The 15521-nt window shown below is 47.3% G+C and overlaps 1 protein-coding gene across 4 annotated transcripts in view; it reads left to right on the top strand.

Moving 5' to 3' along the window:
- The window catches only part of txn2 (thioredoxin 2), a 49035-nt gene extending 38554 nt beyond the window's left edge, over window positions 1–10481 (top strand). The window contains exons 4-5 of one of the 4 annotated variants that reach the window (XM_055663066.1): window positions 6661–6785; window positions 9688–10481. In XM_055663066.1, the coding sequence (XP_055519041.1) occupies window positions 6661–6783 (123 nt within the window). In that variant the 3' untranslated portion in view covers window positions 6784–6785; window positions 9688–10481. Of the gene's footprint in view, window positions 1–6660; window positions 6786–9410 lie in introns of all 4 variants that reach the window. The other 3 variants (XM_055663067.1, XM_055663068.1, XM_055663063.1) reach the window with 3 other exon arrangements.
- The last annotated feature ends 5040 nt before the right edge of the window (window positions 10482–15521 follow it).

The following is a 15521-nucleotide window of genomic DNA, read 5'->3' as shown; positions in this document are numbered from 1 at the left end:
CAATGCCGTGTACTTTAAGTTTGTATACTAATCTCTTATGTGGGACCTTGTCGAAAGCCTTTCTGGAAGTCCAGGTACACCACATCCACTGGTTCTCCCCTATCCACGTTACTAGTTACAATTATACCAAGCCAATTAACCAACTTTGGAGTGTGGGAGGAAACCGGAGATCCCAGAGAAAACCCAGTCGGGTCACGAGGAGAACGTACAAATTCCGTACAGACTAGCACCCGTAGTCAAGATCACACCCGTAGTCGGGATCGAACCGGGGTACTGGCGATGTGAGGCAGCAACTCTGCTGCCCTGCCGCCTTTTAGGTTGATGTTGACGGGACTTGATGATTACTGGGTCTCTGGCATGATTGTCTGTTGCCAGGTGAATTGTATGAAAATGGATAGCTTGAAGGTTGAAGGAGCTGAGAGTTGGGAAGATTCGGAGGCAGAGAAGGATGAGTGTTGGAAGAGATCAAAGTTTACACAAGATGGGAGGTTGACCAGGACAATATTTTAATAGTAGATAGACCCATAATGTTGGAGTAACTCAGCGGGTGAGGCAGCATCTCTGGAGAGAAGGAATGGGTGATGTTTTGGGTCATTTTATTAGTGCTGTTGTAACACCTGCCGGTCTTGTGCAAATAGGAAACGTGATCTTCACTTTCGTCACCTCTGTGCTAAGGTTTTGGAGACGGACGTTCTGCTCTTTTGCTCACGTTGTGATGCACAGAGATGCAAGGGTTAAATTGCGAGCTAGTCACCAGGCGCAAGGTTCAGTTGTTCTCGGGGGCACGGGCATCTATCACTGTAAAATGAAGATCGACACAAAAAGCTGGCGTAACTCACCAGGGACAGGCAGCATCTCTGGAGAGAAGGAATGGGTGACGTTTTGGGTTGAGGCTATAATACATCTGGTATTAGATGATCATGGATGCCAACTGCTGGGTCCTGTACACATCGGAATTCCAATGGGGCCCAACTTGGCATTTTACACATTATTGAACCAGAGAAAAAAATCAGTCATACAAATTGCATATGAAGGGCCTGTCCCACTGTACGAGGTAATTCAAGAGCTCTCCCGAGTTAAATAAAAATAAAAATCAAACTCTTGGTACGTAAGTAGCGGCTACGTCCGAGCTCGTGGATGTCTCGTAGCGGCTCGTAAGGCTAACGGCAGGTACTCAGCAAATGCCTTAACACATTTTTTCAACACTGTGAAAAATGTCTACGAGAGCCCCGAGTACCTACAATCGGCTATTACCGTAAATCTCCAAGTTCGAATCGGGTAACGCAGGAGAACTCTTGAATTGCCTTGTACAGTGGGACAGGCGCTTTACTGAGACTGTGAGGCGGTTCTTAGTCTTTCGTGGTATGAAGTGGGTTTAGCCGACTTGAATCCACATCTGCCTGTTCACAGCTGGGTGCCCTGACTCACTGACTCATTCGTGAGCAGTTAAACAGATCTGTTTAATTTGGGTCCAGTGCAGCTTGTTCATTTTAATCTCGCTGACGTTCCTGAATGGAATGCTTGGCAAATTTGGAAGGGCAGAGAAGTTGCGTTTGACCCAAGCTGAATTCCTGGGAATTGAGGTTTATAGGCAGACAAGATTAAAGGGTTTCCAGATTGTTTTTACGCACTCCGCAGAGCTTCTTCTTATCGAGTCCACACGCAAGATTAGCAGTTGTTCAGCCAGAGCTGAACACATTTCTCGGCATCTGCATGCAATGGTGTCTATCTTGCGCTTCTGTGCGTGGTGGTGGACACAGGGCCGTGAGGTGAACGCTCTTTCCTTGACCCCACTCCGCACATTACAGTGACCTTGTGCAGAGCTCCTAAAGCAGAAGGGACAATAAAAATTGGAAGGCTTCTGAGATTCATCCTGTGATATTGCGGAAAGTTGGGGAAGGATTCCTGGATGCTCCAGCAACTCTGAATGGAATTCAACAGCATAGGCGGCAGCACGGTGGCGCAGCGGTGGAGTAGCTCCCTTGCAGCGCCAGAGACCCCGGTTCGATCCCGACTACGGGTGCTGTCTGTACGGGATTTTACATTCTCTCCATGACCTGCGTGGGTTTTCTCCGGATGTTCCAGTTTCCTCCCACACTCCAAAGACGCACGGGTTTCTAGGTTAATTGGCTTGGTAAAATTGTAAATTGCCCCTAGTGTGTGTAGGATAGTGTTAGTTTGCGGGGATCGCTGGATAGCACGGACTCTGTGGGCCGAACGGCCTGTTTCCATGCTGTATCTCTAAACTAAAAGCAGCAGCCAGTTGGTCTAATCATACCGTGATAGTTTGTTGAAAGAACTTTTTTGTAATCCCACACTACTTTGACCTATAAAGAACTCTTCCTTCCCAAATGTGTCCCATTCCTTTTGAACAGTTAATGTTAAATCTGCTTCCAGCCAGTGTAATCAAGATCAAAGCAATTTTTCCAGAATATAAAAATGTAATAATAAATACCACTGAGTTATCTAATTAGATCACAAACTTGCAGCAGTGAACTGAGAGGGTTAACAGGAACTATTGTGATTTGTGTGGTGCCACGGATCATGAAACAAGGTACAGCTGGCAACTTGTTCTTGCCATGTCCACCTGTGTGCCAGCTACGCCATCCATTATATTGTACCTCCGTGGATGAGATCGGCCATGCAGGTGTAAGTTGTTTTCCAGGGCTCTGGTTAGACTTAAGGGCCTGTCCCACTTGGGAGTCATTTACACGACATCATTTACGTGCATGGTGCGCACTACACGTGCATGGTGACGTAGGCAGTCGCACCCGGTCACCCCAGGATTTTGTGATGTACAAAATCTTTGCGCGCCATCTTTGACGCCCAAGTGTGCGACAGGCCCTTTACAGCACAGCAACAGGCCCTTCAGCCCAATTTGCCCATGCCGACCAAGATGTCCCATCTAAGCCAGTTCATTTTTGCCTGCGTTTAGACCATATCTCTATACTTTTCCTGTCATAGAAACATAGAAAATAGGTGCAGAGTAGGACATTCGGCCCTTCGAGCCTGCACCGCCATTCAATATGATCATGGCTGATCATTCAACTCGGAATCCTGTACAGGTGCACAACCTTTTATCCGAAAGCCTTGGGACCAGACACTTCTCTGATTTCGGAATTTTTCGGATTTCCGAATGGAAGATTTTTAGCGTAGATTAGGTAGGTAGCGCGGGCGGCTTGAAAAGTCTGGAGCGGTTGCCTCTTCCCCGGAGACTGGGGAATCATTGTAAATCATTGCTTAAATGTTAGTCAGTTAGTTTGGAGGGATTTTATGTGGGGGGGGGGGGGTGAAGGGGGAAACTGCCTTTCAGGGTCCCCTACCTGGTCGGAGAGGTGGGGAGCGGGCAATGCCTTACCGGGTCGACGTGCAGTAAGCTCCGGAGCGCTGTGGCCACCGACTCCCAACATCGCGGAGCTGGGGCTGCGGGCGTCCGGCCGTGGGCGGAGCCGGTTGTAGCTCCGACCTCGGCAACTCTACCCCTGGCTACGCGGCGCTCCAAATCCAGCGCCGGCCGGAAGCTCGCTGCCCCAGCTCCGCGATGTTGGGAGTCGGCGGCCACAGCGCTCCGGAGCTTACTGCACGGCGACCCGGTAAGGCATTGCCCGCTCCCCGCCTCTCCGACCAGGTAGGGGACGAAGAATTAAAGTTTCCCCCTTCCCCCCCCCCCCGTCACATAAAAGCCCTCCAAACTAACATTTAAGCAATGATTTACAGATGTGTAAGTGTCTCCCCGGTCTCCGGGGAGGAGGCAGCCGCTACAGTAGTACACACCTGGGTTGACCGTGGGTCATTTCGGGTCAAGTTTGGCGGCAAACGCGAGCTTTGGTGTGCAGACGACATCCTGGAAAAAATTCTGGTTTTCGGAGCTTTTCGGTTTCCGGAACTCTGGATAAAAGGTTGTGCACCTGTACCTGTCTTCTCTTCATACCCCCTGATCCCTTTCGCCACAAGGGCCACATCTAACTCCGTCTTAAATATAGCCAATGAACTGGCCTCGACTACCTTCTGTGGCAGAGAATTCCAGAGATTCACCACTCTGTGTGAAAAATGTTTTCCTCATCTCGGTCCTAAAAGACTTCCCCCTTATCTAGTCTATCCAGTCTTTCTTCATATGAAAGTGCTGACATCCCAGGAATCAGTCTGGTGAATCTTCTCTGTACCCCCTCTATGGAAAGAATGTCTTTCCTCAGATTTGGAGACCAAAATTGTACGCAATACTCCAGGTGTGGTCTCACTAAAACCCTGTACAAGCTCTGTCCATGTACCTATCTAAATAGAAAATAGAAAATGTATGTCTTTAGTTATGCACAGCTGCAAAACCAATTTTAATACAATGAAAATGATATGAAACGAAACAAAAGCTGTGAACTCTCAGCGTATCAGGCAGCATCGTGGAATGGGAAGTAGAATTAACATTTCAGATCGAAGGATGCTACCTGACTTGCTGAGTATTTCTTGCGATTTCTGTTCTAATTTTAGTGCATGTTTGGTACAAGTTGGTGGCTTTCTTGATTTGAACCTAAAAACATTTGACTGCTGCTTGCCTTGAGGCCACCTCGCCTGCCAATGGTCTTCTGCAGCTGAATGAGTGTTATTATAAAGGCTGATCTTTGGGATTGAAGAACAGGGGCCCATTGACAGCTGTACAAAAACCCCACGGGGCTGTTAGTCGAGCAGCAAATGATTTATATGCTGTCAAAATTTACCTATTCTAATCAATATCACCAAGAGCAAGTAATTGGTTTATGGATTTTGCTGTATCAATTCCACCACATTTGCCTAAACAGATAAATAAATGTAAATAAGTATAAGAACTAGAGTAGGCTGTTTGATCCATAACATTTCTGTTTAGTAAGAGCAGAGCTGATTTATAACCCAACTCTATATCTACCGTTTCTCAATTTTTAAAATAACTTTTGTTGTTGATCGCAAATTTAAAATTAGCAATTGACTTGGCATCAAATGCCATTTCGTGGAAGAACTTGTACTTATCTGTATTGAAAATTCTGGCATTAAAATTCTAGGTGCGTTCTTTTGGTCATCTCTAGCTCCGGGCTAACGATGTCCCTGTTCTTACAAAGGGAGAGACTGGAATTGTGTAGGAAGGAACTGCAGATGCTGGTTTAAGAAGGGTCTCGACCCAAAATGTCACCCATTCCTTCTCTGCAGAGATGTTGCCTGTCTCGCTGAGTTACTCCAGCATTTTGTGTCTATCTGGAATTTGGATTGTTCCCCTCAGGGGAAAGTAAAGGGCCTGTCCCACTTGGTATTTTTTATTTTTGGCGACTGCCAGCATCATAGACAATAGGTGCAGGAGTGGTCCATTCAGCCCTTCGAGCCAGCACCGTCATTCAATGCGAGCATGGATGATCATCCCCAATCAGTACCCCGTTCCTGCCATCACCCCATATCCCCTGACTCTGCTATCTTTAAGAGCCCTATCCAGCTCTCTTGAAAGCATCCAGAGAACCTGCCTCCACCGCCCTCTGAGGCAGAGAATTCCACAGACTCACAACTCTCTGTGAGAAAAAGTGTTTCCTCGTCTCCGTTCTAAATGGCTTACTCCTTATTCTTAAACTGTGGCCCTCTCTGGACTCCCCCAACATCGGGAACATGTTTCCTGCCTCTAGCGTGTTCAAACCCTTAACAATCTTATATGTTGCAATAAGATACCCTCTCATCCTTCTAAGCTCCAGAGTATACAAGCCCAGTGTCATATCAGTGTCGCCAAAAGATTTTGAACATTTCAAAATCCATCGGCGACAAAAAAAATGTTGCAACGCTTGAAAAAACACCGCACGTCAAAAGGTCATCACGCCACGAATGTTTCAGTGACCTGATACGCCAGTCAATTATGCTGGCAGTCGCCGAAGAAATCGCCAAGTGGGACAGGCCCTTTGAGAAGAAATTTTAAGAGATGTTATGAATCGTGAAGAGGTTTGATACGTGAAGATTTATTTTTGCAAAAGAACCAGAGGTTAGATTATTGGTTTCATACAGCAAGTCATCATGCAGAGTGCATTCCCTGAAAGGAATATGGAATTGGTTCCAGAACTTCCTTTCAAAAAATAATTGGATTAATAAAGGATGGAGACCTTCCAACAAAATAAAGGAAGGGTGCACCCAACAGCTAACTTTTATACCCCTGTCCCACTTAGGAAACCTGAACGGAAACCTATGGAGACTTTGCGCCCCATCCAAGGTTTCCGTGCGGTTCCCGGAGGTTGCAGGCGGTTGCCGGAGGTTGCAGGTAGTGGAAGCAGGTAGGGAGACTGACCAAAAACCTCCGGGAACCGCACGGAAACCCTGGGTGGGGCGCAAAGTCTCCAGAGGTTTCCGTTCAGGTTTCCTAAGTGGGACAGGGGCATTATCTCCAGCTTTTTGTGTCTTATCTTCAGTTTAGACCAGCATCTGCAGTTCTTTCCTACACAAGGAGACAACCATGCAGGTCTTGTAGATAGGAGCAAGGGATTGGGCGTTTCTGAGACGGCAGTGTGTTGATCAGCCCACACTCAAATGTGACTTCCCACTGAATTGACACAGCGTAATCTAAGCTGCGGACTCCCGCCAAACACTTGCGTTGAATAGGATTTTGTGAGGTGTTATACTTTGAGTTCCGATTGCACGAATGTAAATGTAAAGTTCTTTCTTTTGCAGGTGACTGCGGTCCCGACTGTAATAGCTATTAAAGGTGGTGAGATCGAGGGCAGGTTCGCAGGAGTTAAAAGTGAAGATGAGCTGGAAGTGTTTATCAAGAACCTGATTTGCCCAAGCTTGTAAAGGTTTGAGATGCTTGTACGATCCTCCACGTCCCAACTAAATGTTTATTTTGAATGAAATCCTAAAATGACACTGATGGCTGGGAGAGGCTGCTGTGGCGGCCCTCTCATCGGCTGGTAAATCTTGCCCCAGGAGGTTGCAATCTCCTGTCATGCTGTGAAACCCCTGTAGCTGTTATTGCACACAATACACAAACTGCCCCCCACCCCCCCCCCCTCCCCTTTGTGTAGGGAAGAACTGCAGATGCTAGTTTAAATCGGAAACTGACTCCTGATGCTGCCTGTCCTGCTGAGTTACTCCAGCATTTTGTGTCCATCCCAGCTACCTTTTGGCAGAGTCAAAGCTTTGTTGTTGTTGTTATTGTTGTTGTTGTTCGTCCTTCGTAGTCGAAGAAGACCATGACCTTCAGTGTTTTTGTTTTTGTGTCCTGGAGGTGACTGGTGAGACGGATCTGGGCCAGGAAGGCTCACCGCGTGTGGGACACGGCTGGGCGGGCGCCACTGTAGAATCCGAAGTGTCCCGGGCCCCGCGTTTCCTCCCGGTTTCTTCCCAGCCGCACGCGCTCCTGTGGTGATCCTGCTTAGCCCAGTTGGGCGGTATGAGTCCTGAAGTCATAACTTGCGCTCGACTTGGATTAGACAATAGACAATGGGTGCAGGAGTAGGCCATTCGGCCCCTTCGAGCCAGCACCGTCATTCAATGTGATCATGGCTGATCATCCCCAGTCAGTACCCCGTTCCTGCCTTCTCCCCTGACTCCGCTATTTTTAAGAGCCCTATCTAGCTCTCTCTTGAAAGCATCCAGAGAACCTGCCTCCACCGCCCTCTGAGGCAGAGAATTTCACAGACTCGCCACTCTCTGTGAGAAACAGTGTTTCCTCGTCTCCGTTCTAAATGGCTTACCCCTTAATCTTAAACTGTGGCCCCTGGTTCTGGACTCCCCCAACATCGGGAACATGTTTCCTGCCTCTAGCGTGTCCAAGCCCTTAACAATCGTATGTTTCAGTGCGATCTCCTCTCATCCTTCTAAACTCCAGAGTATACAAGCCCTGCTGCTCCATTCTCTCAGCATATGACAGTCCCGCCATCCCGGGAATTAACCGTGTAAACCTACGCTGCACTCCCTCAATAGCAAGAATGTCCTTTGTCAAATTAGGGGACCACAACTGCACACAATACTCTAGGTGTGGTCTCACTAGGGCTCTGTACAGCTGCAGAAGGACCTCTTTGCTCCTTTATTCGATGCCTTGTAGAGACCACAGGCAGCAACTAGAATCAGATTGCAAAGTCAAAAACACTAGAAAGGTTGGAACAATACTATTTAATAAATCAAATCATGAAATAGATTTAGGCTCTCCACCTAAAGAAAGGTTTGTATCGCAAGAGTCAATGGTCTGGACTCTTCAGAAATGCTGCTAACTCCATCTCTCATTGGTTTTAAAATAGATCCCACCACAACAGTCTCTTTGGTTAATCATCCATTTTAATAAAGATAGCTTTGTGCACTTGAGCAGGAGTGAGCAGTCATGAATTACTGCCAGAAACAAACATTTCCCCTGATATTGAACACATGATCTCTTCATGCTTGGTGGAACTTTGACCAATGTACTAACAAAGGCAGACTATCAAACATTTGACAGGTCGGAAAAGTTGTTCTGCTGGAATCTTGCTGCAGTACATTCATCATGAACTCCCTTCTGCTTTATCTCTAACCACTTGAAGGACGATGTCCTCACACCCATGCAATACTGTTGTCTGAGAGGGGAAGTGAAAGGGGAAGAAGTTCTTTCTACACACTTTTGAAGTTGTGGCAAGCTGCCCAAGTTGTGACACTGCATACTTCATGATGGAGAGAATGGCCTGGCAGCAGCTTTGCTCCATCACATTCAGCATGCCAGGGTAGGGCAGCACCCGGCTGCAGTTTGTATTGTAAATCCGTGAACCCATACACATGAAGCACACAAAAATGCTGGAGAAACTCAGTGGGTGCAGCAGCATCTATGGAGCGAAGGCAATAGGCAACGTTTCGGGCCAAAACCAACTGGGTCTAGTACTGGCCACCAGAAAAATAAAAGTTGCTGATTTCAATCTTTGCTGCCAATGCATAGAGCTCTTTGGTCTCGGCTTTGGATTCCTTCAGCAACCATGACTAGGGAAGCAAATGCTCATCATATTGTAGTGCGTACAGAGTTAAATAAAAGTCAAAGAGTCGGCAAAGAAAGACTACTTTGTTGATGCACTGAAGATATCTTTGATCGACACACAAATCTGGAGTAACTCAGCAGGACAGGCAGCATCTCTGGAGAGAAGGGGTGGGTGACCTTTGGGGTCGAGACCCTTCTTCAGCCTTTGGCTGGTAAGAAGTGGGAAAGGAAGAGAGAATTGATAGAGAGCGGGAAGGAGAGATTCAGCTCGGCGTTGATGCGTAAAGCTTTCTGTTGCTGTGTCCTCCATGGGTTTCGTAAGTGATAGGAGCGGAATTAGGCCATTCGGCCCATCAAGTCAACTCCACCATTCAATCATGGCTGATCTATCTTTCCCTCTCAACCCCATTCTCCTGCCTTCTCCCCGTAACTCCTGACACCCATATGACCTTCAAATGGTGTTCCCCTCCATCCTTCTATTCAGCAGGCTCCGAGTACGATGAGAAGAGGGCTTACGTTACAGAAAATAACAATGTGGATGTTTTTTGTTAAGGAACATAATCCCTCCACAACTCGGAGTGTTTGGAACGCTGTTGTCGGTATTATGGGTGGGGATGGAGCCTTCACTGTGAAATTGGTCGGAGTCCACTAATGATGTCGTTGTTATGCATTTAATATAATTTGCTGTTTTTTCCCCCAAAATAAAAGCAGTCCAACTTCTGTTGCATTCGAATGATAAGCTTCTTGGATTCAATTGCCAGCAGAGACTCTCCAACAGCGGGGCACTATTCCCAGTAAAACCTGCCTCTGCTCCCTTGCCCAGATCAATGGAGAAGAACCAGGGGAGGTGGAAATCATCCCATGTTTGCAGTCCTTTGTTGGGAAGTGGATCAAGATTACTACATGTCTCTAGCGATTGCTGGCATGCGCTGCCAACGCATGCACTAAATGGGTGCAGCAGTGGAATTGGAGAGAAGAGTGAGCAGCTTTGTGTGGCAAGTGACAATTTGTAACTTGCCTGGGTCTAAGAACTGTGGAAACTCCCTGCTTGATGTGAAGGACACTGATTGTGTTTGGGACACTGTTGGACTCTAAACAAGTGCATGGTGGCGAGGAATGATACGTGGAAACCGCTGCGGATACTCAACCAGTCGGGCATCTGTAGAAAGAGAAACGGTTAGTATTCTGAAGGGCCATTTGCCTCCAAGATTAGCCCCGTTTCTCTCTCTGTGGATGCCGCCTGACATGCTGAGTATTCCCAGCGATTTGTTTTAACGTCACGACCGTGCCAACACCTCCAGCTTCGCTTTGCTCCACTGTCGGGCACATACTTGCCTACAGCAGAAACACAAACACTTTGTCATTAACTGGAAGATTTCCTTGGGCAGACCACTCGAATGATGTGGAACTGAAGTTGAGAGCCAGCAAGGAAGGAGCAATTGTCATTTACTCCCTGATCATTTTGAAACCAATATTTTGGCTTTTTTTTTTAATTGTTAAATCTTGCCACCAATGTAACAGATTTATATTAAATAAATGCAGCAAATTAAATGTTTTAATGGTGTCTTGTTTTGCCCCTCCCTTACCCCACTTCTGCCTTTGCTGATCTGTGAGACGGGCACAAAATGCTGGAGTATCTCAGCGGGACAGGCAGCATCTCTGGAGAGAGGGAATGGGTGACGTTTTGGGTCGAGACCCTCCTTCAGCCACGACCTGAAATGTCACCCATATCTTCTCTCCAAGATGCTGCCTGTCCCGCTGAGTTACTCCACAATTTTGTGTCTATCTTTGATTTAGAAACATAGAAAATAGGTGCAGGAGTATGCCATTCGGCCCTTCGAGCCTGCACTGCCATTCAATATGATCATGGCTGATCATCCAACTCAGTATCCCGTACCTGCCTTCTCTCCATGCCCCCTGATCCCTTTAGCCACAAGGGCCACATCTAACTCCCTCTTAAATATAGCCAGTTATACCAGCATCTGCAGTTCTTTCCTACCCATTGTGCTGATGTGAGCTTGGCTCACGCAAGGATAAGGATTCTAATTCCTGATCCATTTACGTTCTAGTAGTAATAAAAGTAAGATCAAAACTGCATTTCTGAAACCATGGGATGGCGGGACAGTCGTGTGAGGAAAGATTGAAAAGACTAGGCTTGTATTCACTGGAGTTTAGAAGGATGAGGGGGGACCTTATAGAAACATATCAAATTATAAAAAGACTGGACAAGCTAGATGCAGGAAAAATGTTCCCAATATTGGGCGAGTCCAGAACCAGGGGCCACAGTTTTAGAATAAAGGGGAAGCCATTTAAGACCGAGGTGAGAAAAAACATTTTCACCCAGAGAGTTGTGAATTTGTGAAATTTCCTGCCACAGAGGGCAGTGGAGGCCAAATCACTGGATGGATTTAAGAGAGAGTTAGATAGAGCTCTAGGGGCTAGTGGAATCAAGGGATATGGGGAGAAGGCAGGCACGGGTTATTGATAGGGGACGATCAGCCATGATCACAATGAATGGCGGTGCTGGCTCCAAGGGCTGAATGGCCTCCTCCTGCACCTATTTTCTATGTTGTTACTTAATTTTCCCCTCCTCGTAACTGAATACATTACCTATCAAAATAGCAATATTACTAATGTTTCATCCTTTCAGATTGCTTCATTCAAATGTATGAGAGAGGCTGGTGCACAGCCCCTTAGTATCTAGTGCTCAAAGGATTGTCCTTGGCATGGTTCTAGTTTCAGGATTTGCTGTTGAATTAGCTTAAGCAAATAACGGCACAGCATTTTTAAGATGTTGCACATTGAATCCACTATGCACTAGGGATTGTTGGAATGAAAGTTTAGTTTAGCTTCCAGTGGAAGTGGTGGAGGCAGGTTTGTTTTTATAGTTTAAAAATAAATTGGATAGGTATATGGACGGGAAAGGAATGAGTTATGGTCTGAGTGCAGGTAGATGGGACTAGGTGAGAGTAAGTGTTCGGCACGGACTAGAAGGGCAGAGATGGGCTGTTTCCGTGCCGTAATTGTTATATGGTTATACAGTGTAGAAACAGGCCTTTTGACCCGTCGACCATCGATCACCCATGCACTAGTTCAGGGGTGGGGAACCTGCGGCCTTAAGGCTGCATGCGGCCTCCTAGGCCATTAATTGCGGCCTTTTGAATGAATCCAAATTTTGTAGAACAAATCCTTTTAATTTTATCAATATGCTTTTGTTCATCTTTTATTATTTTTATTTTAATCTTAAAATGAACGTATTTAAAATACCAAAGAGTTAAAGAAGGTTCAACAAAATAATCCTATATCTAAATTGAAGTTTCTTGCAATGTGGCCTTATTAGATTACAGCTAACTTGATGCGGCCTTCCAACATGAACAGGTTCCCCACCCCTGCACTCGTTCTATCCTACACACTGGGAACAAGTTACAGAAGCCAATGAACCTGCAAACCTGTACGTCTTTGGGATGTAGGAGGAAACCAGAGCTGCCAGAGAAAACCCACGCAGTCCCACAGGGAGAATGTTCAAACTCCACACAGACAGTGCCCAAGGTGCACAACTCTACCTAGATGTGGATGGAGTGCTTGTCAAGGAGACTACTTTGTCCTCGATGGCATTGGGCATCTTGCAAGGGGGCGATTTTAGATGTCCATGACCTGATTTGAGAAAGTAAGTAGATTTATTTCCTCTCTGGGAAGGAGTTGCCGCCCTATGATTTTTTTTTGGGGGTTCCAGAAGTTATGCCTCAAACTTCACGGACTTTGGAACAAACGCAAGCAGCTTTATCTGTGTAACCCAGGCCAGAGCCAAACAGCAGAGTTAGTTGGTGTCAGGGAGGGGATAGTCCCATTCCCTTGGTGATAATTACTAAGGCAAACTGTGCCTTAGAGAGTACCGACTGGCTGGCTCTGACCCAAAGATCTAAGATCTTTGCTCTGACTTCAGTCATCAAAGCTGCCACAGCTGATTAGTCTGGTGTCAGGTTTGCCTGCACTTCAAGCTAGGCTGCACATGTTTTGTTTGGTTGAGAGACTGTGAAAGGCTCTGCTGGGTTGGAACATGTGCTGGCACTTGGCCAGGGCAGTGATGGCATCCTGCGCCCAACCAGCAAGGGGCAGGTGACTCCTATGCCAGCTGGAATACTGCAGTGACAGCCCTCTGCGCACAGTTCGTGCACATGTATCACGCTCCTTCCCACAGCCGGCTGCCGTCACTGTATCGGCTCATGAAGCCTCTCTGCCCCCAGGCAGTGGAAGCCTTGAAACTGCCTCTTGCTGACAGAATGGAAAGTTCAAACGCTTCCAGCTGCAGAAGTTGTTGGACGCGAGACAAGACCCTTCTGATCAAAACGTGCGGGTGTTCTTGAGTTTATGTGGATCGGAACAGCGGTGAACGAACACCAGTATGTGGTGTTTGAGAAGGAACTGCAGATGCTGAAAAATCGAAGGTAGACAAAAATGCTGGAGAAACTCAGCGGGTGCAGCAGCATTTATGGAGCGAAGGAGATAGGCAACGTTTCGGGCCGAAACCCTTCTTTAGACTGATGGGGGGGGGAGAAGAAAGGAAAAAGGAGGAGGAGGAGCCCGAGGGCTGAGGGAGAGCTGGGAAGGGGAGGAGACAGCAAGGGCAAACCGAATTGTGAGAATTCAATGTTCATGCCACCAGGGTGCAGACTGACTGCCCAAGCGGAATATGAGGTGCTGTTCCTCCAATTTCCGGTGTTGCTCACTCTGGCCGTGGAGGAGGCCCAGGACAGAGAGGCCGGATATGGAATGGGAGGGGGAGTTGAAGAGCTGAGCCACCGGGAGGTCAGGTTGGTTAATGCGGACCGAGCGGAGGTGTTCGGTGAAACGATCGCCAAGCCTACACTTGCTCTGGGCTAAATGGTTCAGCGCAGACTGGGCCATCGTTTCGCTGAACACCTTCGCTCAGTCCGCCTTGGGGCTACGCGATCTCTCAGTTGCCAAACCCTTTAACCCCCCTTCCCATTCCCATACTGATATTTCCGTCCTGGGCCTCCTCCATTGTCAGAGTGAGGCCACACACACACATCAGAGGAACATCCCCTCATATTTTGCTTGTGCAGCTTACACCCCAGCGGTACAAATATTGATTTCTCCAATTTCAAGTAACCCTTGCTTTCCCTCTCTCTCTCTGTCCCTCCCCCACCCTAGTTCTCTGACTAGTTTCACTGTCCTCCTGATTCAGTTTACAATATGTATACCTCGTTGTCACCTTCCCCTCAGCCAACAATGAACCATTTAACATTTCCTTGATCACCAGCCACTTTGATCTGTCGTCGCCCATTCCTTCTCTCCAGAGATGCTGCCTGCCCCACTGAGTTACTCCAGCATTTTGCATGTATCTAATGAGTCTTGGACTGAGTCCAATGGGAGAGATCACGTGTTTATTGACATTCCCCACATGTGGCGTAGTCGGAGAGACTCCCGTCAGGATCCTCAGCTATTCAACAGTAGTTGTTGCACAGCGGACCCCATTCCTACACCACTCTTTCCCATCGCACATTATCCTGGAGACGACGGCCTACAAACACCCATAGAAACATAGACATAGAAATTAGGTGCAGGAGTAGGCCATTCGGACCTTCGAGCCTGCACCGCCATTCAATATGATCATGGCTGATCATCCAACTCAGTATCCCGTACCTGCCTTCTCTCCATACCCCCTGATCCCCTTAGCCACAAGGGCCACATCTAACTCCCTCTTAAATATAGCCAATGAAGTGGCCTCAACTACCTTCTGAGGCAGAGAGTTGCAGAGATTCACCACTCTCTGTGTGAAAAAAGTTCTTCTCATCTCGGTTTTAAAGGATTTCCCCCTTATCCTTAAGCTGTGACCCCTTGTCCTGGACTTCCCCAACATCGGGAACAATCTTCCTGCATCTAGCCTGTCCAACCCCTTAAGAATTTTGTAAGTTTCTATAAGATCCCCTCTCAATCTCCTAAATTCTAGAGAGTATAAACCAAGTCAATCCAGTCTTTCTTCATAAGACAGTCCTGACATCCCAGGAATCAGTCTGGTGAACCGTCTCTGCACTCCCTCTATGGCAATAATGTCCTTCCTCAGATTTGGAGACCAAAACTGTACGCAATACTCCAGGTGTGGTCTCACCAAGACCCTGTACAACTGCAGTAGAACCTCCCTGCTCCTATACTCAAATCCTTTTGCAATGAAAGCTAACATACCATTCGCTTTTCTTTACTGCCTTGGAGGACCTCCTTCAGAACAAGTAAGGTTTGATGGCTTGCCCTCCGACATTGCGTGTGTGACCAGTGCACATGGAGCCGATGTGCAAGGTGCAGGCAGAGAGGAGTGCTGACTGTACAACTGCAACCAGGTTATGTCACGGGATCGGTATGTGGACTTGTCCCAGTTCCAACTTTCTCCACACCTTATTTTGTGACATTGAGCCTTGTTGATGCCTCTCTATGTTCCTTCTGGCACGCACTCCGCTGGATAGGACCAAGCTACCCTCACCGCCCACTGCCCCACTACAAAGAACCCAAACCCAACCCCACCCCTGATCTGAGACCTTTTTTACACGACCAAGCTGCTCCCAATGTGAAATAACAGCCA

Source organism: Leucoraja erinacea, chromosome 37, assembly GCF_028641065.1.
Source record: "Leucoraja erinacea ecotype New England chromosome 37, Leri_hhj_1, whole genome shotgun sequence".
Taxonomy (NCBI): Eukaryota; Metazoa; Chordata; class Chondrichthyes; order Rajiformes; family Rajidae; genus Leucoraja; species Leucoraja erinaceus.
This window is presented reverse-complemented; position numbering and strand designations above follow the sequence as displayed.